We start from the raw sequence: 23417 nt of genomic DNA on the forward strand, positions 1-23417 counted from the left end.
ATTTATTTTTAAATAATTACATAAAAATTATTTTAAGTATTTCTTTTCATAAAGAGAGAAAAATTGTGAAAAGCCGGTATATATTTTTATGTTAAAATGATGTGAAGAATGGCAGTTTGTGAAAATTCTGAAAGTGTTTGTGTGGAGCAGAAAGGGGCAAATCCAGGACACATACAAAGGAAACTGCATTTCTGGATTATTATATTGAATATTTTCTTTTATATTCTGTAACTTCATGCTTATGAGATACTCAGATGTTTTAATACAATTAAATTATATCTAAAGAGGAAATAAGTTATTGTAAGCCTAAAATAATTGTAATTTAATTTTTATTAAAGTTCAGATAGGATTCGATGCTACAAGTTTGATGATTCGAAAGCATTTTGGGGAATGCAAAGCATTGGATTAACAAATAACTTTATTTAAACAATGAGATGAAAGTGAATACTTACATATGAGTGATCAAAAATTTTGACTTAACTTTGTGCTTATTCTCTATTAGTTCTATTTACTACTAACAAAAAAAACCTTGAAATGTTTGATTTAATAATTCTAAGGATTGTTGAACTGTAAACCTTGGATTATAAATGTTGTTATAGGAAACTATATTTTCGGGGATTTAAAATATATTGTAGGAACAGTATGTGTTTACTTAAAGTAGTATGTGAAGCTTGCCATTTATTGTCTTGTTAAAACTAACTCACTGACTATAACCTCACTGTCTTATTTTATGGCACCAAAGAGATGTAAATTACACTGAAGTTGCTCTTAAAATTATGATTATAGGTTATGAAATGTATTCTCTAACAAATATTAAAATTTATACTTTTTTCAATTCCAGTGAAAACAACCTAACTTTACATTTTAAAGAACACACTAAATCACAAATAAGCAGAAGGAAGGAATAATAAAGTTTCGAGCAGAGACAAACAAAATAGAGAATAGAAAAACAATAGAGAAAACCAACAAAGCCTACAGTTGGTTCTTACAAAAGATCGACATAATTGACAAATATGTGCTATAGTGACGAAGCAAAAAGAGAGAAGATTCAAATAAGTTAATCAGAAATGAAATGGGGCTATTACTACCAATTTGACAGAAATAAGAAGTGTTATAACAGAGTACCATAAATAATTGTAGGCGGGTACATTGGATAATATAGGTTAAATGGGATAATCCCTAGAAACACACAAACTGCCAACACTGGATCGTGAAGAAACAGAAAATCTGAAGAGATCTGTAAATAGTAAGGAGACTGAATCAGGAATCAAAACCTCCCCAAAGAGACAAGTTCAAGACAAGATGGCTTCACTGGTGAATTCTACGCAAGATTTAAAAAACATGAACACCAATCTTTCTCAAATTCTTCCAGAAAATTGAAGAGGAGGGAAAACCTCCATTCTATGATGATAGCATTACTCTGATATGAAAGCCAGATAAAGAACCTATAAAAAAAAGAAAACTAAATACTGATATTTTGATGAATTACAGATTTAAAAATCCTCAACAAACTACTAGCAAACAGAATTCAGCATCGCATCAGACCTACCTGTGAGGCTGCTTCCTGCTACCTCCGTGAAAACCCTAGTGATTTTTTTCTGCCTTTTCACTTACATACTTAACACTTGATATCTAGTTAAAATTCTGTACATTAAATCCTCTCTGTTCAAATAACTGGAGTGGCTTCTGCCTCTTGATTGAACTCTGAACGATGCTTTCTTGTAAAGACTTTGCTGTTATTCAGAGTGAATGGAAGCTCTCGGCGAGTTCTTGTGAAATGAGGATTTCCCATCTCTCTACCCCCAGTGAGTGATCTGACATACATCAGAAACCTCTTTTCAAGTCCCTATAAAAGGTTTAGCAGAAGAGCTTCTCCACGTGGAAACCCGAAGAGGCTTTAATTGAACTGCCTTAAATTGTCAAAAAAAAAAAGCTAACAAGTGTTTATTTCTGTTTTCCTTCTTCCAGCCACAGCTGCATCTGCTACCAGATCCCCTTCCTTCTAATGTATTATCATAGAATATTTAATATTTATTAACTTCTAAATATACTACATCATTTTATCTAGAGGAAAACTTCTCCCCAACATCTCTTTTTATCTTTAAACATTACATTACCATAATTCTTTAAGCTTTTTATTAAGTACTAATTTTTTGTTATACTTTGCATATGCTTTGAAACATGTACTGCATTTATTGTTTTGCTCATGGAACAAAATATACTATTATACAGAGTGTAAGAAATACAAATCATTTTCATTTAAAAAACCTTAGTTTCTGTCATTACAACAAATCCATATTAAGCATATCCATTTTAGTTATTCTCCTAAATCTGCCTGTTGTTTAAACTGTGATTAAAATTAACTCATGCCTCAGTAGGTAGGATCATGTAATTAAAATGCAAATTTCAGTATAGGTCATTGCTCACTGCATAGTGAAAAATAACTACACGTGTTGTCATGACATTCTACTATATGTCAATTTGTTAGAATACACTTTGAGGCTGGCTTGACAAACTAATTCTCCCTCTAGATTTATAACTCATTTTTGAGGATGAAATCAAAGTTAATGAACCAGAAAAGTTTCCATATTTGGTGAAAAAAAATTTTCTTGATTCCTTGCTATGTAAATGGCATGAGTCTTCTGCTATGAGAATTGTAGGCATTCTAATCTAGAAAGAATGAATCTCCTTCAAATTCAATAATATCAAGTGCTGCTTTTCTGTAGTATTTCAGAAATATATTGGCATTTTTTCAAAATATAATTAAGACAAAATTTACTTAAAACTGTAAGAATTGCTATGTCACAAAAAATCATTTAGATTTTCTTAGTTTTGTGTAATAAGTTATATGTAATATGTGATTATTTTTGTCTTATTTAAAAAATTATTTTTAGAACTTAAAAAAATTTTTAAAATTTTATTTTTGGCTGCATTGGGTCTTCGTTGCTGTGCGCGGGCTTTCTCTAGTTGCGGTGAGCGGGCTTCTCATTGTGGTGGCTTCTCTTGTTGCGGAGCACAGGCTCTAGGCACGCGGGCTTCAGTACTTGCAGCACGTGGGCTCAGTAGTTGTGGCTCGCAGGCTCTAGAGCACAGGCTCAGTAGTTGTGGTGCACGGGCTTAGTTGCTCCGTGGCATGTGGGATCTTCCCAGACCAGGGCTCAAACCCGTGTCCCCTGCATTGGCAGGCGGATTCTTAACCACTGTGCCACCAGAGAAGTCCTTCAATTTTTTGATGTTAATAAATATTATCTACTTTTAAGTTAATAAATAATATCTATACAAATGTTCATTAAAAGTAAGTCAAACATACAAAATACGTAAAATAAAACATGAAAATTGGATCTTCACTCTCCTCTAGATCTTCACCCTTCTCCGGAGACATTCGGGGGTAACCATCTCGTAGAAATCATCCTAAACCTTTAAAAGAAATGTGTGCACATAGGCCTAAAGAAGCCCCAACAGATGGATTCATTGTGTGGGTGAGTGTTTTATTTTTGAACCTTAATTTCTGCACATGTAGACCTATTTGAGTATAGTGGTATTATAATCTACAGAGTGACTGTAACAAATTTTTGTAATCATTTCTATATTGGTGGGACAATTGTCTTGTCTTTATCTTTCTATTTCATGTAAATTTTTTTCTGCTAACATCCTTTAAAAAAGAAGAACTGTTGAGCCCAATGAAATGTGTAATTTAAATTTTGGTACTAAATATAAAATTGCCCTCCAAAAATTTTGTAACCATTCATACTCTCACCAAGAGTATTATATGAGAATGTCTGAAGATTTAAATGTATTAAAGGTTTTTATAAACATTAATACATCAATTAAATCTAATTGATGATATCTGTGCTTCACAAAATATCTGTATTCACCAATTCATTAAGATATGGAGAATAGAGCTAAAATTTAGCTTTGTACATTTTCTGTCTTCTTATGTATTTTGCCTGACCATAATGAAATCATAAGCAATTGAATTCACACTATTTCATTTGGATTTTCAAATACATATTGCAATTTATCAATGTCCTCTACAAGGGATACATTCTCGGTAATGACTACAAGAGCTCAGGGAAGATATTCTCTTCTTTCGTTGCAAGAGACTCCTTTCGTCTGTTCTAAATCTCAAAATCAAGGCAACATAAACTCAGGACATTGTGAGCCATCCACACTGCCCTGCAGTTCTGCCCTCACCACACAGGCTTAGCTTCAGCCAAGCCTTTCTTACGCTTCCACACTCAGAAAGCACACATTTGAATCACGCTAGACTAACACTTTGAGAGTGGCCTGAGACCTTGCAATCGTTCTCTCATTACCACCAAACACCCACCCTAGACTCATCTTGCCCTTGAATTTTGATGAAGACATTGCTCCCATTTCCCCAGTTTTTAAACAGGCCCCTTCCCTGTATTAAACGCTTAAGAGCAGCCTTGGAAGCCTCAGCAATCTTGCCAGCGTTTTCTTCCTCTGCACTAGGCTTTCTGACATCACGTTGACTGTTGTTTTAATCTCTCCAGCAAGTGAGTTCTGAGCCTACATCACTTGCACTTATGAGCCACATCTGATCCAAGTTACCTGCATCTCCGTGCGCAACTGAGACCCTCACGGGGGCCTGGAGCCACTGACCATGACTCACTGCTCTGATGCCCTGGGAGCCCTGCCCTCCCGGACGCCCTTCTAGAGAAGGCTAGGAGTCTTGGCTTCGTACTCAGCTAACACAGAGGTTGAGTCACGTTCACACAACGAGGCGCAGACAACGGATCCCGTTCAGTGTCACAGACGTCGCCACAGACGGTGTGCTGGGCAGCGTCGCTCTGTGTCCAACTTAGGTTTACCAGCCTCCAGCCCACTGTCTACTTCCCAGTATCCATTAATGTCATGCTCAAACCTTGTCTAATATACATTCCAGCACATCAAAGGATTAATGGAAAATGACAAAACAGAATAGCCGACTCTCTTCCCCTGCATAATCGTTAAAATTTAATGCATTCGACAGAGAAATCATTCGAATAAAATCATATATTTATCAACACATGAGTGTATACTGTAGAGAATTAATACATTATTCAGAATATTTACTAAATCTAAATATATATTTAAACTAAATTTTTTTCCTGTGAGCTAAGAATTTGTAAAATATTCTTTATAGATCACTATGTTCAAAAGATCTTTTAGCTATTGTCACGGAGAGAAAAGTTCTCAAAATCTCTTAAAAAGGACAAAGCTTAACATGGTGGCTTCAAAATATAATATTAAGCATTTATTTCCATTGTAAATGTCCATCATGCTCTCATTTGTGTTTCAGAATTTTAAGGGTAGCCCGACAGTAAAAAGAAAATTTATTCTATACTGTTAATACAAAATACATTTAATATGGTGTGAAATGAAATAAATACTATACTATAGTCATTTACGTTTTTCCTCTGAAAATAAAATAAATCCCAACAAATCGATTATAATTCAACAGAGAAACCAGACAAATATGGTGCTTGCAGAGCATGCTCTGTGTCTACACTCTCCCCACTGGATCTAAATCCCATCCTTCTACATCATGCCCTGTGTCTGTGGACTTCCACGGACTCCATGAGCAAACTCCCTCACCCTCTTGCTTCCCTCTGTAGTCCTTCTACGAGAGAAACTAGCAGGAGAAAAGAGGGGAGGAAGACAGTGAGGTGAGGGTCCAACCCTGTCCCTGCAGAGGCTGCTAAGGGTTCGCTAGGATGCTGTCCCACGGGATAACACATCTTCCGTCAGGCATCCTTATCCGTACGAATACCCGAATGATTTTTATCACAGCCCCTTCCCTTGCCTCTCCCGTGACAGACACAGATAAACCTTTTCAGTTGCTTAAAAACAGCCTTATGCTTTTGTAAGTAATTCCTTAACATCCTCAAATTCGCAGTTTGATTTTTTGCTTTCTCATAGATTAATAGAAATTATCAAATTTGAAAAACAGAAAAATGTTTTAAAAGACTGAAGAAAATGAAAACAATTTATAGACCTGTGAGGCAGTGTGAAGCATATCAGCATACGTGTGATGACAGTCCCAGAAGGAGGGCAGTGAGAGAAAGGGGGTGATATGATTATTCAAGGACGTGATAGCCAAAAACTTTAAAAAATCCAGGGAAAACATTAACTTAGAAATCCAAGATGGTCAACACAGTCCAGGTAGAATAAACACAAAGGAATCTACACCTAGCACATCATAAGTCAAACTTCTGGAAGACGTAGACAAGAGAAAATATTGAAAGCAGTGAAACTTTCATCACATAAAGGACAACTTCAATATGTTTAAGAGCTAACTTTATATTAAAAACTGGATGTCAGTAGACTGCAGAATGACATATTCAAAGTATTGAAAGGTACAAACAAAAAAGGTCAACCAACATTTCCTTATCCAACAGAACTATTTTTCAGAAGTAAAGGCAAAATAAAGACTTTCCCAGATAAAGAACTGGGATAATTCATAGCTAGCAGACCTTTCCTACATGAAATATTAAAGGAAGTCCTACAGTATGAAAGAAAATGATGCCAGACAGAAACTGGATCCATAGGAAAAACTAAAGAGCACTGGAAATAGTAAGTATGTTGCTAATTAGAAGTCTTTCTTCTCTCAATAACTTAAGAAAAAACATGAAACTGTTTAAAGCAATAAATGTATCACTGTATTTTAGAATTTAACATATATGTGATATATATGACAATAATAATACAATGTAAAGCATTTGAGATGGATCTGTATTAAAATGCAGCAGTTTCCATATAATATCAATATTAGGTCAGTATAAAGTTGAAGTGAATTATGATAATTTAAAGATGCACAATTCAATCTCAAGACCAAATTCTAAAAAAACAATCAAAACATATAGTTAAAAATCAACATTGGAATTAAAATTCTACATTAAAAATATGCTTAACATAAATAAGGAACTAAAAAGAAATAGAGAAGATAAAAAGACGTGAAACAGCTAAAAAACAAATAGCAAAATGGCAGATGTACATCCAAATAAATCAATGATTTTTAAATGTGATTGAGTGAAACAATTTAATCAAATGTAGATATTGTCAGACTGGATAGAAAAACCAAGACCCAACTTTAAGCTGTACAGAATAACATGCTTTAGATTCACCAGTGCAAAACAGAGTAGAAGCAAAAGATTAGAAAAGGATATACCAATAAGACAGTAAATCTTAAGAGATGAGAAAACAGATTTTACTGTAGAGAAAAAGAAACAGCTCAATCTCAGGATGACAAAAATGTCATTATCTTATGAATATATAACAATTATAAATGTCCCTAACAACAGAAACCATTATAATGAAGTAAAATGACATAACTAAAAGAAAAACACCCGATAATGATAGTGGGAGATGTGGATATTACCACCATAATAACTGATAGAAGAACTAATCAAAAAGTCAGTAGACATATAAAGAGACCTGAACAGCCTCTGGCCAGGTGGACACACCTGACATTTGGAAAATGTCAGGCCATCTCCTCTCAGGCTGGATTTTGTCCTTCTCGAATTGGAAAGAGGCCAGTTGCTTAAACGTAAAAATAAAAACTTAGTTCCTAGAAATAAGCGATGGATTGCTTTCTTCCTTTTACTAATCTTGAACTGTTAAAATCTAAGTACAACACAAATCCTGTAAGCTATTAAAAAAGATTGCTGACTTAGGCTACATAAAACACAAAGGTTAAATTCCCTTCATGTACTGAGTATGCAGTGCTTACAAATAAATAAGAAACAATAAGAAGAAAATAGGAACGTGTTCAAAATGTAGAGAAAGACATGAAAGGATATGCCAATGTCACTTAAAGATGCTCAACCTCACAATAGTATTAGAAACGCATCTTAAAAATGGCAAGAACACACGTTTCTCCGGTTCTCCAATAGAAAAGACCAAAAGCCAGAGGACATCCAATAAATATGGTGGACAGAGCTGATTCTAGTATATAAAGATGCAAAATAGAATGGAAGAACAAGGACAAACTTAATACACATCTGAGTTCAAAACAAAAATGGAATGTCCTGGTGTGGGAACTGAAGAGGGAAAGAAAGTGAGTGAAGTTGCAGGGAAAGGCGGGGGACGGCAGGGAGGGACTTAATGCACGAGGGCTTGGGAATGAAACCCTCAGGATGGGAAGGAGACCGGGCTGGACTTCTTCCCAGATGCAGACACTTTACCAGGTTCTTGAGCATCTTCTTGAGGTGCTGTATTCTTGTACAATAACGTGTATATTTCACCCTTTATTACACCCTTTATTAAAAATAGTGGCTTACTTATTCCCTGTTCTTCACTTTGCCGTTGGCACCTAATGAACTTTCGTGGAGAATCTTCTAGACCAGTGCCAGGTGAGGTAGCTCACCCTCTTGATGGTGGGTCACTATCCCACTGACGGGATGTGCAGGCTGTTTCGGGTCCCTCGGGGGCGTGGCTCTGGTTCTCCTCATCAGGCTCCGGGGCTGATGTGGTTCTTTATCTCAAGACGTATGGAAACTCTTAGCCACCGTCTCTCTTCGCACACTGCCTCTCACACGTTGTTTCCAGTCTTTCTGCAGAATTTCCCTTTTTTGGAGCTTCTCATTCTAAACTTCAACTCTTACATTATCTTTCATAGTTTCACCCCTTTCTGTATGTGCTGCGTTCTGATGATACTCTCAGATATACTATTTCCAATTACATATTTTATCTTCATTTGTATCTACGCTATTATTCAACTGGCTAATTGATTACAATTTCAAATATACTCCTATTTTATTCATTGTTGAACTTCTGTGGGGTTCTTTTGCAAATCCACATTTTTGGACATCATCTCCTGTTCTTGACTTACAGTTTCCACTCTCTTATTTTTTGAGAAAACACAACACGTGAAAAGTAAAAATAGTTGTGGACTGTTCTTTAATGTCCACACTACGCTTTCCCTTCTAATGGTTTATTTTCTCATATGGTTTATATGTTTGATTAAAATCTCTTCTTCGGTGAGGTGGTCTTACTGAGAGTCTCATGCCTCCTGGAATGTGAGGGTGTCCCTGAAGAACTGGTCCACAGCACTGGCCCCTGCTGGGCACAGTGACTTTTTCCACTTCCAGATCCCTTTGTGTTTTGCTTTTATTTTAATTTCTCTGGTTGGGGTACATGTACCACACGGGCGGCACAAAGTCAAAACCAAATCCCACAGGAAGCAGAAGAGTTCTGGTCTAATGTATCTTGGATGATGTCTTTTTGGTTTTGTTTGAGACCTAGAGTATCACAGATACGAGGGGACTTAAATACTTTAACATTATGTCTGAGTTATTTAATAAAAAGCATATGTATAAACATACATATTTATATCTAATCTGAGCTTCAGAGAACACTACATGAAAATTAAGTTAGGAAGAAATTTGAGATGAAAGCAACTAGTCCAAGGTAAGAGTCCTGTTTGAGTGCTAAATCTGGATGAGAAATGAGATTATGTATGATTTTCAATTTTTATTCCTTAACGTGGCTCAGATTTTAAGTAGAGGATGTACCTTGATCTCCTAATGCATCGCTCTCACACTATGCAGGTGAGTTTTTCCTGTTATGCATATACCTGAATGTTGAACTATAAACTAATCCTATTTCCTGAAAGACTTCATTAACATGGTGGAAAGTAGTGAGGGAAAAATCTATTAACTCCCGTTTTCAGTTTTTAAAGTGCCAAGAAGAATTCACTATAATTTCATAATTGTGAGATACTAAGAGATTTGAAATAAAATTTCACTATAATAATAATATTAAAAGGCTAGCAAATAAAAACCCATAAATGCTTATGCTTATCTGTGTTTATTATGTATGAGTTAGAATATTAAACAGTTTTTATTATGATTTGTTCTATATGCAAGTTTTTTCAGATTCTTATGACTTCGCCCCGTGTTATTCAAAACCTAGATCCATGCAGAGGTGGCGAGGACTGTCCCAAGTCACTGAAGGGAGTGTGCAGGAAGTGTCCCATGTCATTGTCATCATAAATAAAGCACAGCTCTGGCGCGGTCAGGGTTATGAAATATTCACAGTAATTAAATTACACTAAATATTAATACTTCACATGTTGAGGGTCTAAAGGGCAAGGGAAGTGATAGCACAAATATTAGAGTCATTTTTAAGGAAACATTCTTCATTTGTATTTTTGGCAAGAATTCCCCAAATGAGTAGGTCTACATTTTCACATATCTGACTATAAAACGACCCTGTCTCGTCCTGGGCATGGCAGTCTTCCCTCACGGCTGAGGCTTCTATTTGCATAATTTATCCTCAATGACTTTTTCCCTCTGCTTTAGCCCTGCGAAACTGTTAAACTGTTTTCCCCAGATGTCACCTGTGCACTCCCAGCCTCAGAATCACCTGGGACGGGATGGGAGCAACAAAGCCAGTTTCCCAGGCACCATCCCGGAGCTGGTGCATCAGATGCTCTGGGTTGGAGGCTGGTCTATGCGCCGTGAACAAGGCCCCAAACACACCCACACTCTGCTGTGCGTCTGCCCAGAGCACCGGCTGGCTCAGGCGCGGGTCATGCCCGGTACCCGGGGCCGCACCCAGGGGAAGACAGGTCAGAGCTGTAGGCGCAGCGCGCTCTCCAAGGCTCTGCTCGCTCCTAGCTCGGTCACACGCGGCTCTGCGGGCAGCCTGGGCGTCGTTAACGATACAACTTACACCAGAACGTAAATCCTCTACTGCAAAGGACACACTTAAACATTTAATACACTAATGCAAATAACGGCATATATTAAGAAATTTACATTTGTTATCATTTACTTTTCAAAAATAAACATGTGAGATAGACTTACACAAATGCTACAGATGAGGGAGCTGAGGCTTAGATAAGAAAAGCAACCTAGTTTTGACAAGCTGAAGATGATTTTTTAAATTTTACCATGGAAATTAACTTGTGCCGGGTGTACCATTTATGAATCGGTATCGCAGGTGTTTAGATTTTGATCAGCGGTTGCAAACTGAGGTTGATGTCAAGTGTCAGAAGTCTGTGTCCAGACATGGGCTCCCTGCCACTGTCACACAGGCCAGACAGGGTGACTCTGAGTCCACAAGCTGAACCTGCGCTTCCTTTTCTTATTCTGATTAATGTTTATATTATGTTTATGGAAGCAATAAAAGTTAAGTTTAGCAAAATAAAAGTATAAGTGGAACCAGTTATTTTTATAATCAATTATTTTATTCTAACATCAATTATTAGCCCAATAAGTCAACTAAATTCTTAGCTTGATTAATCGGACATTATTTTCATTCCACACATTAATTTAAGCCTCATTTTCAACACTATCAGCCAATTTTGAAAATTCCCTTTTAGGTCAGTTAAACATAGGTCTCCGAAATGTTTAAGATACAGTAAAACTGTCTTATGTAAATAGCTGTCAAAGTTCTTCAGCACTGCATTCAAATAAATATAATTGTTTTGTCAAAAACAGTTTTGACTTAATTCACTTAGATCAAAAGCTTTTCTTATTAGTATGATTAGAAAAACCAGGTATATTATATAATATGAAAGAAATCAGATAAATTATGTATTTTTCTGAAGATGGCAAATGATAGTATCAATTATTTCCACATAAAACTAGATGCAATCAAGATTATCTTCTATTAACATAATAGATAAAAAGAAAGAAACATATGACTCGGCTTTGCGAGTGTTTCTCCATCTTACCTGCTGGTTTACAGGAAAGTTTCTGTTGATTTTTCTAATCTGTAACAATAAATAAACAATAAAAGTGAGAACAACACAAGAGCCCCCAAATTTTATGAGAATCTATTTTTAGTGAGTTTATGTAAACTGATAACTTACATTGACTTACTAAAATCATTGCATATCTAACACCAATTACGAAAGTTTTTTTAAATTTTGACTATCAAAATTACCCCAAATTTCATATAGAAACATTTTGGAAAGATTTCCATCTACTAATTTTCTCTTTATGAGAAATGAAAAGCCTATGTTTCCATAAAATGTTAAGTGAGAATCTACAGAGAATATGGAGTACCTTTGCCGTGTGGCATGCGGGATCTTAGTTCCCCAACCAGGGATCGAACCTGTGCCCCCTGCAGTGGAAGCGCAGAGTCTTAATCACTGGACCACCAGGGAAGGCCCTAGAGTAACTTTTTATAATTTATTTTTTCACTTTGAAATCATATTATACTCGATCTGTTTTAACACTTAAGAGAACAGAAGAAATGGAATATTCAAACACTAAAGGATAATGTACATGTATCGAAATGGTTTTAGTCAGGACCTCAAATAAAATAAACATTTACTTTAAGACAATTTATTGGCACGTCATAAGAATTTAAAATAAGTCTTCAGAGAAAGAGTTTCCTCTGTATTAAGTCATGTAAACAAACTTTAAAAGCCAAATGAAAATGACTATCAGATTTAGACAAATGACCTTATAATACAAAAAATCTTTGTTCAACAGAATTTTTACTAATTAAAACCAATTATTATTTTTCATCGGTTTTCTAGAGAAGCTTAAATGATGCTCTCTGTGTAATATACTCTTACATCAGACTAAACACAGACTGTTTTCACTTAGAATATGTTTTGTTGAATTATTTTGGTTTTCCTTTTTTAGTTTTATTTCCCTTTGTCTTACTGATAAACGTGAATTAAGAGGAAATTTGATGAACGTGAGGCACAAAGTTGGAGAAGCGTCAAATGGCTCATGTACGAGAACAGACTTACTGGCAGGATATATGTCACTTAAAATGTGAAAGAAAATAAAATTTGAGCATAGGTATGAGATCTCCGCAGGGTCATGCACAAATACCATATCCTTCTAACATTGCTACAATCATTTCAAAGTAGTTTTTGCTCTGGTGAGGAATCAGTGAAGGAAATCTCTAAAACTATCGGTGCCTTCAGCTAAAATCAGGATAGTCTGCAGATGGGTACAGAAGAGCAGACCCCTAAGCATGTTTCACTACCAGTCAAGAAATTCATATCGAATACTTTGTGGAACTATGTTTTTTACTAGTTTTTAAGGATTGCTATAAAATTCTACCAGCATTTTACGTGGACCACTGTCTTAGAGTGAGTACTATCTAGCTTTGTATTTTTTAGCTCCCCTAACATGTAATTTTAGTTCTATGAATGACATAAAATGTATGACTGAAGTTAAATAAATGACACTTCTTTGCACAATATTTACTTAAAATGGCATTCAATGAAAACTGTTTTTCAAAATCAAGCCTCTGCCATCAAATTTGCTTAAATGAGATCCTCCAGATTAGTTCAAGAAAATAGTACATCGTGCTCTGATTTCTATTTTTTTCTGAATCATACTGGAACATCTCCTTCTAAATAGAAAATCACAGTACCTAAATGAACTAGACAGATATTTTCTGATTTATAGCACAAACACACGCTCACATAACACATTGATAACATACAGCTCTAGGTTTTTAGGGTGGGAACAATGTGGCTAATCTGGGTTCACAGAGTCCAACCAGACAATATGTTGAACAATTTTAAATTGAGATTAAAAACAGTAACCTGAACAAAATTTTTCATTAAAATGGGTGAAAGGATCAAAAGAAAACAAATGAATTCTTTTAAGTTATCATGGTGTGAACGAGAAAGAAGAAAGTTGAGGTTTCTTTATAACCCTTGCTTAGAGGTAGCAAGGTGAAGATGTCAGGCGGTGCACCGCTATAAATGGTCTTTTTCTGATTTTTCCCTTCTATCACTTAGCATTACCTAATACTGTTTATTTTATTTTAACTTATTTTTGTATTATGATTCTCCAGAAAACAAGATCACGAGGTCATAGATTTCTGTCTGTTTCATTAAATACATCACTTCTAGCACCTAGACGCCGGCCTGGGTCTTAGTAGGGGCAAAATCAATATTTGTTTAACAAGTGAAGAGACAGAATATCTCAGAACAGAGTCAAACTCTTGTATTTGACCTCTAACCTAGTCTTGAATGCAAGTTACTTCTAAAGAAAAAAAAAATCTAAATTCCTAGCTTTGAATGTCTATAGTAATTGTAATGGCTTCGATACCTAGAGTTTACACCATAATGGGAAGGAAAAGAATGTTGATGATTTAAAAGCAAGTTCTCACCTCAGAGGAAGACTAGTTCCTCGGTGGACACAAAAATACAGAGAGAGAGGGGGGAGAGGGATCTGGGCTCCTGCAACTTGCCACCTTAGGTCAAGTCTTGAGGGACTGGACACAGAAAAACACAGTTAGTCTGGGGGTCCCAGCGGAGAGAGCTCTGGACTCTTCCCCCGGGGCTCATGGAAGCCCCATGTCAAGGGTGGTTTCCAAATGATGGGAGAGCTGAAGCCAGAGGATGTGTTTCCATCTGAAGGAGAGGCTCCGAGATGTCTCCTGCCTGCGAGGCTGGTGAGAATATACTAGCAACGCTGGCGGACTGGACGCAGCTTCCTGAGCCGTGAGCTGCAGACGCCAGTGGGACCACACTTGTCAGAGCATCAGAGACCACGGTGATGCTTGGCCACCCGGGAGGAACTTCTCCGTGGGGAGTTTACGGGGACGTGGTCTCTGCAGGGTGAGGGGGGGCGGGGTCCCCTCTGTACAGAACTCGGGGTACAGCCTGGCTCTGGCTTTGCCCTCACCAGCCCCCCAAACCCTGCCCACCTGCTGGCTCCCTCTCTCCTGCCCTCCCTCGCTCCCTCTGTCTCCCTCGCACTTTTTCACCTGGCAAGAGTCTTCTTTCTTTTTTTGTACGTTTACCTGAGGTGCACAGAGGCTAAATAGCATTAAATGACCCCAGAAGGTGGTGCAGCCCGGGTCTGCGTGACACCTCAGGCCTGGCTCTGGGACTGCACAACCAAGAACCAGGTCTGCCATGAACACCCAAGCAGAAGTGGCCGGTGACCTTCTCTTGGGCCCTGTGTGTGGGTTCAGCTGTGTCTGCCCTGTCCTTGCTGCAGGAACCTTGACTGCAGAAGGTCTTTTCCACCCCATCTCCCCTCTGTGCCCGCGTGACCGACAAGCACCGTCAGTCACAGCCGGCTGTCCCGGGGGGCGTGTCCTGTGCTGGACCCACCTCCTCCGAAGCCCAGCCCTGAATCACAGCGGGGGCCCCTACTCCTTCTGCTGCCGCCCTTGCCTGGGGCCCCCCCGGGATGCTCGCCTTTCTGACCCGAAAATCTACAACTGGCTCAGCCATCCTGATTCTTCTTAACTAGGATCTGATTTAATCCTCTTTCTTAGTATTATCTCAGAGCTTTGTAATTGATTGAAAGACCCCATTTATCCACTTTGCTAATGATTTCCACATGAGTGAAATTAACAGAAATGCAAAAATAATGGCAATCATTAGATTAATACATATTTTGGACTAAAGGGAACAGTGGGTACTAAGACCGGACATATTCTTGCTATGCCAAAATATAACACAGTGTTCTACTTTTATGAGAAATTCAATTCTGGAAATTTAATTGTTATGACAAATCTCAACATGTAAATTTTGACATTAACTTTCAGAGACAGTGAGAACTAAACACAAAAACATGTTTGTGAAGCACACATGATTTATAGAAACACATCTATGGGATGGCTATGCTAAGAAGAAAAATAATTTAATCTTACAAAGATATGCAAAAACTTTTCTAAAAATGTAATCCCAAATTAATAAAAATAATGGTAAAGTAAATGTAATAAGTAAAAGAAAAAATAATGCTTTTTTTACATCATATAGAATCAGCATTTATATCAAATTAACAAATACCATGGTTAAAAATTAAACATATAAAATCCATTTAACAAGAGACTATGAGAATTACCCTTATCATTAATGTGTAACAGTGACATTAAAAATTATAGCCAAGATAATATGGTAAAAATAGAATGTAAAAGTATGACCATTAGAAAGAACAGCTTTGTATGGCATTAATGGAAGATAATCTACTGTATTATAAATACCCAAGACAATTAGATTAAAAATGACTTAGTGATTTCAAGGTGTCTGAATATGAAATACATTTATCCAAATCAAGTCTTCCTAAATTTGAACAAAAATAGAGAAATAAAACAAAATGCTTTTTAATCAACCTAATAAAAATAAAATTCATAACAATCAACCTAATATGAAATTATAGATCCATTTCTGAATGTCAAATTTCTTCCAAATTAAAATATTATTTGGTGGTGTTATTCTAGTGCAACTATTTTTAGACCTTCATGGGCCCATCAAGAATAAAAGGTCAAATACACTCAAAGGTGTTTAAGGTTAATCTCAGGGGGCTATTTGAATGCATTACAGAATTACAATCATTAAAACAGGGTTTTACCCTGCCAAACTAATTGTGACAATGACTTTTGATAGAAAGTTAAACATTGAATCTAAAATATATATTACTGAGTTAATGATAAAGATTGTATTTTAAATTTGAATAGAGAACAAAGCTGGAAAATGTGGTTAATTACTTGAAAACAATGCATCACCCACAAACTCCCAGTGCAACTCATATTTAATGCACACATATTTAAGACAGGATGGGGTGGCCTGAGGCACATCAACCTTCCTACTGTGAGCAGCGGAAATGGAAAGATAAACCTAGTAAAAGCACTTTGTTTAAAGACTTCTGAGAGCTCCCGCGGTAACTAGGGTGGGCATGGCTAAGGTTCCGGAGATGAGATGACGAGCTGACAGCTCAGGGCCACGAGGCAGGCTCGGGGACAGACGCCCAGACGGAGAGCATGTGGACAGACAGAGGAGCAGAGCATGTATTTTCTCCTGGGTTCACGGGGGCAACACGTGAGATCTGTGCGGCTTCAAACACAACACTGTTTTTCACCTCAAGACACTTGCTGGAGTCTGAATCTGAACAGGACAAAAGGCTAAAAAAATTAATCTGAGAACCTCTGAAAACAGACCAGAGTTTTGTAAATCTGTGCTGAGAGAGAAGCCAGAAGTCAGAGCCCGGGGGTAGATGTATTCGGGGAATAGACATATGCTCTGAGCCCCCAGGCTTGGGGCGGGCGGGGAGGGTGGGCTGCACCTTTGGGGCAGAAGAAACAGAAGCAGAGCCTTACAGAAGGTTCAGCCCCGCCTGATTCAGCTGGATTAAGACATCAATCTTAGTTTGTGAGACTAAAGAATGTTTAGAATCTTTGATTCTTTTCCTAGACACCTATATTAAGATATAATTAGCAATCTTTTACAAATTAATATGCCAGAAAATTCATAGGGCACTATTACGTTAATGATATATTTTAAATGATGTGTATGTCAAATAATAATCCATTCATTATTTAGGAATTAAACAAATAGCAAAATACCTATTAGTCCATTCAATGTAGCTAGGAAAATGCCCATGATTAAATGTTAACTCAACAAAGGATAATACCATCTACACAAGAGGATGGTAATTTTATTTTATATATGTCAACAAAAGTACACATTTTAATGTACATGTAACATATACACTAATAAGAACACTAGCAATAAATATACCATTATTATTGTAATAAATTTTCATTTTTATTCTCTTCTGAACTTTAATAAATACCTAAAGTCTAAAATTATTATGAAAGCACATATTTTAAAATATATTTTTACCAACTCTATTACGTCAAATGGCAAATAGGGTTTAGTGTTTGATTTTCTAGGAAACAATATTCCCAACAGATATAAAAATCAAATAATATAGATATAGTCTTGCAGGAAGAGAAGTTTGAATAATTTTTTAAGGGAAAGAACACATTAAAAACCCAACGTGAGAAGAATCTTCACATTTGGATGAAATGGAATAGAAAAGATAGCTCTTTTTCAAGCTCTTAACAATTTATTACTGAGAAGAGTACTTTCGGCATACCATCTGCGTACTTTTGTAGATGTTAAATAATATTAAGAAAAAGATGCATCTTATTTTATCAAACGTTTTCACCATTTATTTTGCCTTCCTACTTTATTCTATTACGTTAGTGATTTTTTTTTTCTTATGGGAATCTTTGGTATTAATGAAGTCTTATTTAAAGAAACAAATATTTTAAAACTCTATTATATGCAATAGTATACTCTTATATTATTGAAAGTTTAATTTAAATCCAGTAGCTTTTTCATTAGAGAATTTTCATTAGAACTTAAATTTAAAATTAAATTTAAAATTTGCGACTCCCCTTAAAAAACTTGAAGGACACGTATAAAGGCATTGAATACTCACATTACAAGTGTTTTTCAGATTATATTTCTTACACTCAAGAACTGAAAATAAAATGATAATTCTACAACTTTATAATTTACCCAACATCAAAAGTGAGCACCTGCTTAAATATTATGAACTGTATTTTAAGGAATAATATTCACTTTGTCTGAATGCTGGGGGGAATGATAATATGTGTCCCTCTTTTTCTTTGAAAACCTTTAATTGAATGTTAATGATGGAAACCCCTTAAAGGAAGTCTAGTTATTGCAGGTCTGTTAAACTGAGAATAATTACACAACTGGTTCTAATAAAGATCTGTTTCGATTTAATTTATTAAAAATAAAATTTGGAGTAATAGGAGCATCCATTTGTTTTAAATATTACTCTTATTTTTTAATTCCTTAAAAAGCGGTAATGTTGTCTTTGGACATTCTCTTTAGACAAAAAGAAAAATACATAGGATATTCGAATATTCTTTTAAAATGTTTTTCTCTTCCTACATTAAACGTCTTTAGGGATTTTTTTCCAATGAAATGTTTAAAGATAAGTGATGAGCTTACATTTAAAAAATTGTATCCTAATTCTATTGCTCCTTCACTTTTTCAACCTCACGTACACGTCAATTTTGATGAGTGATGTGCTCTCAGGATGGGTGCTACAGGACCCTGCTCACAAGGTATATTGTCCCATGAAAATTAATTTTGAAGATTTATCCAAGGAAATAATTCTTATGGAAACAGGAAACGGTCCCCCAATTTCCTTAGAGATTTGTGGCCAATGTTAGTTAGCTGATGTGTGAGGACCCGGCCAGATCTTTATTCTGTAGATATAAGTCCTCCCGAAGACACGTGATGTTACTGTGGGTGCATCACGGCGATATATCCATTCTGCAGCTGTTGCTAAAACTGCCTTCACCGGGAGAGGGAAGAATCAAAACTGATTTCTGCCTCAGGAGCCCACATTTCAGCTCAATTTTTTCATCCATTTTGCTCAGACTATGGCTTCTATGCTCTGGCCACCTTGGTTATTCCCCAGGCCCATGGGTACAGTGTAATTGCCTGCCTTGTTGCTTTTAAAAACCTATCTATTAAGAGTCCATCAGGATGACCACCCAGTGTTATACCCAAGTGAACTTTCTTATTTTTTCTAGTACAAGACCTTTTCAATTTTACCTGTCGCCATCCTTACGATTAGCATGTATATGGTATATATCATACATAGTATATATAATACACACACACACAAACATACACACACACACACACATACACACCATCTTACTGTGAATTAGAAGCCTAAAAGCTAAAAGTAGGTTGTAGCCATTTATAAATGTCTAGCTCTTTGTTCAGAGCTAACTTACTCTTCCATGAATTCACTGAACTCCAGAAATGACTGTATGTCAGACGTGAAGGGAATGCCAAGGGCACGAGATCCCTGTCCTCAAGAACCATCTGGTATAGTTGGCAAAACAAGCATGTCTCTGGCATGAGTGTTAGAGCAGGTCGCACAATGCCTGAGCAGATGTGAGCGGGAGGGACCCTGCCCGGGGGTGGGGTGTCCTGGCAGTGGGGACCCTGGGTTGCAGGCAGTGATGGGATGTGTTTTATCTGCCGGTGTTGGCCACAGGTGGAGAGAATAGGTCCCATCATTGCCACATTATTAGTCAGGCTTCCTCAGGAGGGGAACGTGCAGTGTGGACGGTAAGAACCCAGCCTGGATCCTCGGGAGAGGCCTGCAGCTGTCTCTGCTCCCTCGGGTCTGGCTGTTAAGCTCAGTTTCAGAAGACGGCAGTTCTAAGACACGTTCCGTGGAACCACTGCAAACTCCCAGTGATTTCCTGCGTGACATCCTCGGGCCTTTCATCCGCGTACTTAGTGCCCTTCTCCTCCACACGACGTCCGCTCCTGGGGGAACGTGCACTGCTCGGTGCCCTTGGTCTCACCTCCCGAGGAACAGAGCCCGAAGAGGATGTACAGTCCTCAGGAGGCGAGAGTCATAGGTGAGGGGAAGGGAGGCCGGGCAGCAGAAAGCAGGCATCAGCCGGTGAGCGGTCCGTGGGCCCGAGCTTCTCATCAAACGCTGTCGGTTGTTCACCAGGCGTGACCCGCCTTCAGAGCCTCGTGCAGTCACCGCGTTTCCAGATGGTTCATCCGGTGAGCAAAGGCGAGTCCTCTGTTAGCTTGCTTCCTCCTGCCACCTGACTTGCACTGGACAAGGAATGCCCCGGGGGAGGAATTACCCTACGTTCCCGTGGAGTTTCCATCGGCCTGGGAGCAGCTGTGGGCCCAGGACGGTCAGCTCCTGTCACTATGCACACGACCAAGGCCACGTTGAAGTCCAGGCCTGGGCAGGGGTGGCACAAGGGTGGGGGTGTCGGGGCAGGGGCCCCTGTGCAGCGCCTGTGGCTTTGAGGCCCCTGGAACATTAGGGGCCGGGAATGCTCAGCCGGAAGAAGAGAAAGAATGAGGCCCAAAGGGGAGGCGGGGACGGGGCCAGGCGGGCAGAGCCCAACCGGACCAGGGCTGGCACGGAAGCTGTCCAGTAAAACTGCCTGTTTGCTTATGACCGTGCTTTATAGTTGACATCAAAGCCGACGTTCTGGATTGAGCAAGTAAATATCAGCTAATATTCTCCAATATCAAGAATTGTTTAAGAACTGTTGGTGAGTAGTTTTCTAAGAGACAAAGTAGGTTGGTTATTTTACACATGCATACAACATAATGCCCAGACTTGCCCTTGCTTTTCTTCTGATTTGATTTATTGACTGACTCTGCCATTGTCTGATTTCACCCTCTGTAACCCATTTTTGGTTGACATCTGCATGTGTGAAGTTTGCATTTTGGTGTGTGAGGAGAAGCAATGCAGTAAACAACACACTACACTAAAGTACATCTAGGGACTCAGAAAAATCAGCAGCTATAAAAAGGAAGAAGTCTCCTTAAGTGACACCCATGCCTGTCAGAACCACACGCTGCAACCTCTGATCACAGACTTCAGTTCCTTTTCGGTAAATCTCCTTTCTGCTAGGCTTTATTTTGTCATGACTTTCAATTCACCTACAAGCTTTGTCGAGTCTTTTTAATGCGGCAGACACAATAGAAGTTTCTTCTTTAGCTTTTCACAACCAACGGTATTATGGAAAAAAATTCCCTTTTTTCAACTTGTGTTTGCCATCTAAAATAGCAGAATTCTACGGATTAAATATGACTCCCAAATAATGTTTTTTGCTCCTGCAGGTAAATGGGTAAAATATAGGAAGATGGCTGAAATACATCCTTCAGGAACTCAAATGACTGATGAAATGTGTGTGTGTGTGTGTGTGTGTGTGTGTGTGTGTGTGTGTGAATCCTGAAGGACTGTGACCATTCCACAAAAAGCACAGGGGTGTGGGTTGTTCATGCATCATTTTTAGAATTAATATGTTTTCAGTATTAAGCAGTGTAGTAGATACTGTTGGTTATCTGACTCAAAAGCCATTCACAAGTCTTCTTTCTTGGTTTTCCCACTACAAACACTAGAAAAGGCAGAGACTAGCCACCCCACTTTCCGGCCACCCACCCCTCAGAATCGTCATGGGGCTGAGTTCAGGAGGAGAAGTGAGCATTATTAGTCCAGTAAAGGGTTTCTGGGAAATTTTCTCTTATCTTGATAAAAGGGGAGAAATGTAGCTGGCGCTATTTATCCTTTTTCCCTTTCTTTCCTGTTCTGAACACTGAAGTGATGTTTGGAACTGTTGCAGCCCTTATGTTACCATGAGGTGGCAAACATAAGGTAAAAGCCAACACTCTAAAGGTAGAGGATAATAGTAGCAATAATGAGTGTAGGCAGAGGATGGGTTCTGGGTGGATGGTGGTTTCCAGCAGATGCCACCATCCACAATTCTTTTCATTTGGGGAAAAACCCAACTATTTACTCTATCAGTATTTAGGATTTCTCTAATTTGTTATTGAAAGCATTCTCAATTGATACAAACATTTGGGGAAAAGAGTCTATTCTCTTTCACATAATAAAATATGAATTATGTATTTTGAAAATCTCATATATGCAATCATTCTTATTTAAGATCACAGTAATTTTCATTGAACCGCTAAGAATAGAAGCATTGGGACTTCCCTGGTGGTCCAGTGGTAAAGAATCTGCCTTGCAATGCAGGGGACACGGGTTCGATCCCTGGTCGGGGAACTAAGATCCCACGTGCCACGGGGCAACTAAGCCCGCGTGCGCGCGCCACAATTACTGACCTCACTCGCCTCAACTAGAGCCTGCGTGCCGCAAACTACAGAGCCCACGCGCCCTGGAGCCTGGGCGTCACAACTAGAGAGAGAAAACCCGCACGCCACAACTAGAGAGAAGCCCGCGCACCACAATGAAGATCCCGCATGCCGCAACTAAGACCCAACACAGCCAAAAATAAATAAAATAAATAAATAAACAATAAATAAATCTTTTAAAAAAGAATAGAAGCATATTACATATACATATATATTTATATCTGTCTGCGTGTGCACACACACACACACACACACACATGTGATACATTTCAAGCAGCATACTCCATTCCAATAAAGGAAATGCATGCATAGGATATATATGGAAGAATTTAGACTAGAAGAGATCCCTTTATGTCAGTAGGTAACCTTAGTAGAAATGTTACATGCAATTCTCTCTGCTTATCAATCAGGATTGATTTTAGTGCTGGAGCGGTAAAGCGTGGCTGGAAAGGTTAGATTCATGAAATGCTGGCTGAAAGAGAGCTTTGCCTTTTATCGTCTTCCCTCTGTCTCTTTTAAAGATGAGGGAACTGAGGGGTAGATCTGTGGCTGCCAGAAATATAGATGCTTAATGGTCTAGTCACTACCAGACATTTAACTCATCTTGTTCCGTTTTATCAACATTCTGTTATCCAAACAACCATCTTTCAGAAGATGAAGAATCTCAAATGACAACTGGACAAAACAAAGATGTGCAACCTCACATACAATAAGCAAATCGATACGGCCATTTACTGGTGGTTTATGGATTAAATCATTTAATCTAGAGTGCAGCTGGAGAGAAGAAAAAGTGCAAATGTTTCAGCATCATTTAAGGGCCAGGATGTCTAAAGCACTTTTTCATTTAACCCTCACAGTGGCTGAAGCTATCAGTGCCCGCTGACGAAGGGGACCACGAAGCCCAGTCCCAGAGCAGGTGAGTAGAGACCAAGGCTCCACACCGAGTCCCTGACACCAAAGCCACGCTTTCCCCATGGGAACCATACCTCTG

The 23417-nt window shown here is 38.1% G+C and overlaps 1 protein-coding gene across 7 annotated transcripts in view; it reads right to left on the bottom strand.

Moving 5' to 3' along the window:
* The window catches only part of SNTG1 (syntrophin gamma 1), a 478079-nt gene that overhangs the window by 90262 nt on the left and 364400 nt on the right, over nucleotides 1–23417 (bottom strand). For all 7 annotated transcript variants that reach the window (XM_082363008.1, XM_082363004.1, XM_082363005.1 and 4 more), the window contains one exon: nucleotides 11687–11725. In XM_082363008.1, the coding sequence (XP_082219134.1) occupies nucleotides 11687–11725 (39 nt within the window). The remainder of the gene's footprint in view (nucleotides 1–11686; nucleotides 11726–23417) is intronic.

Source organism: Balaenoptera borealis (assembly GCF_965194805.1).
Source record: "Balaenoptera borealis genome assembly, chromosome: 17".
NCBI lineage: Eukaryota > Metazoa > Chordata > Mammalia > Artiodactyla > Balaenopteridae > Balaenoptera > Balaenoptera borealis.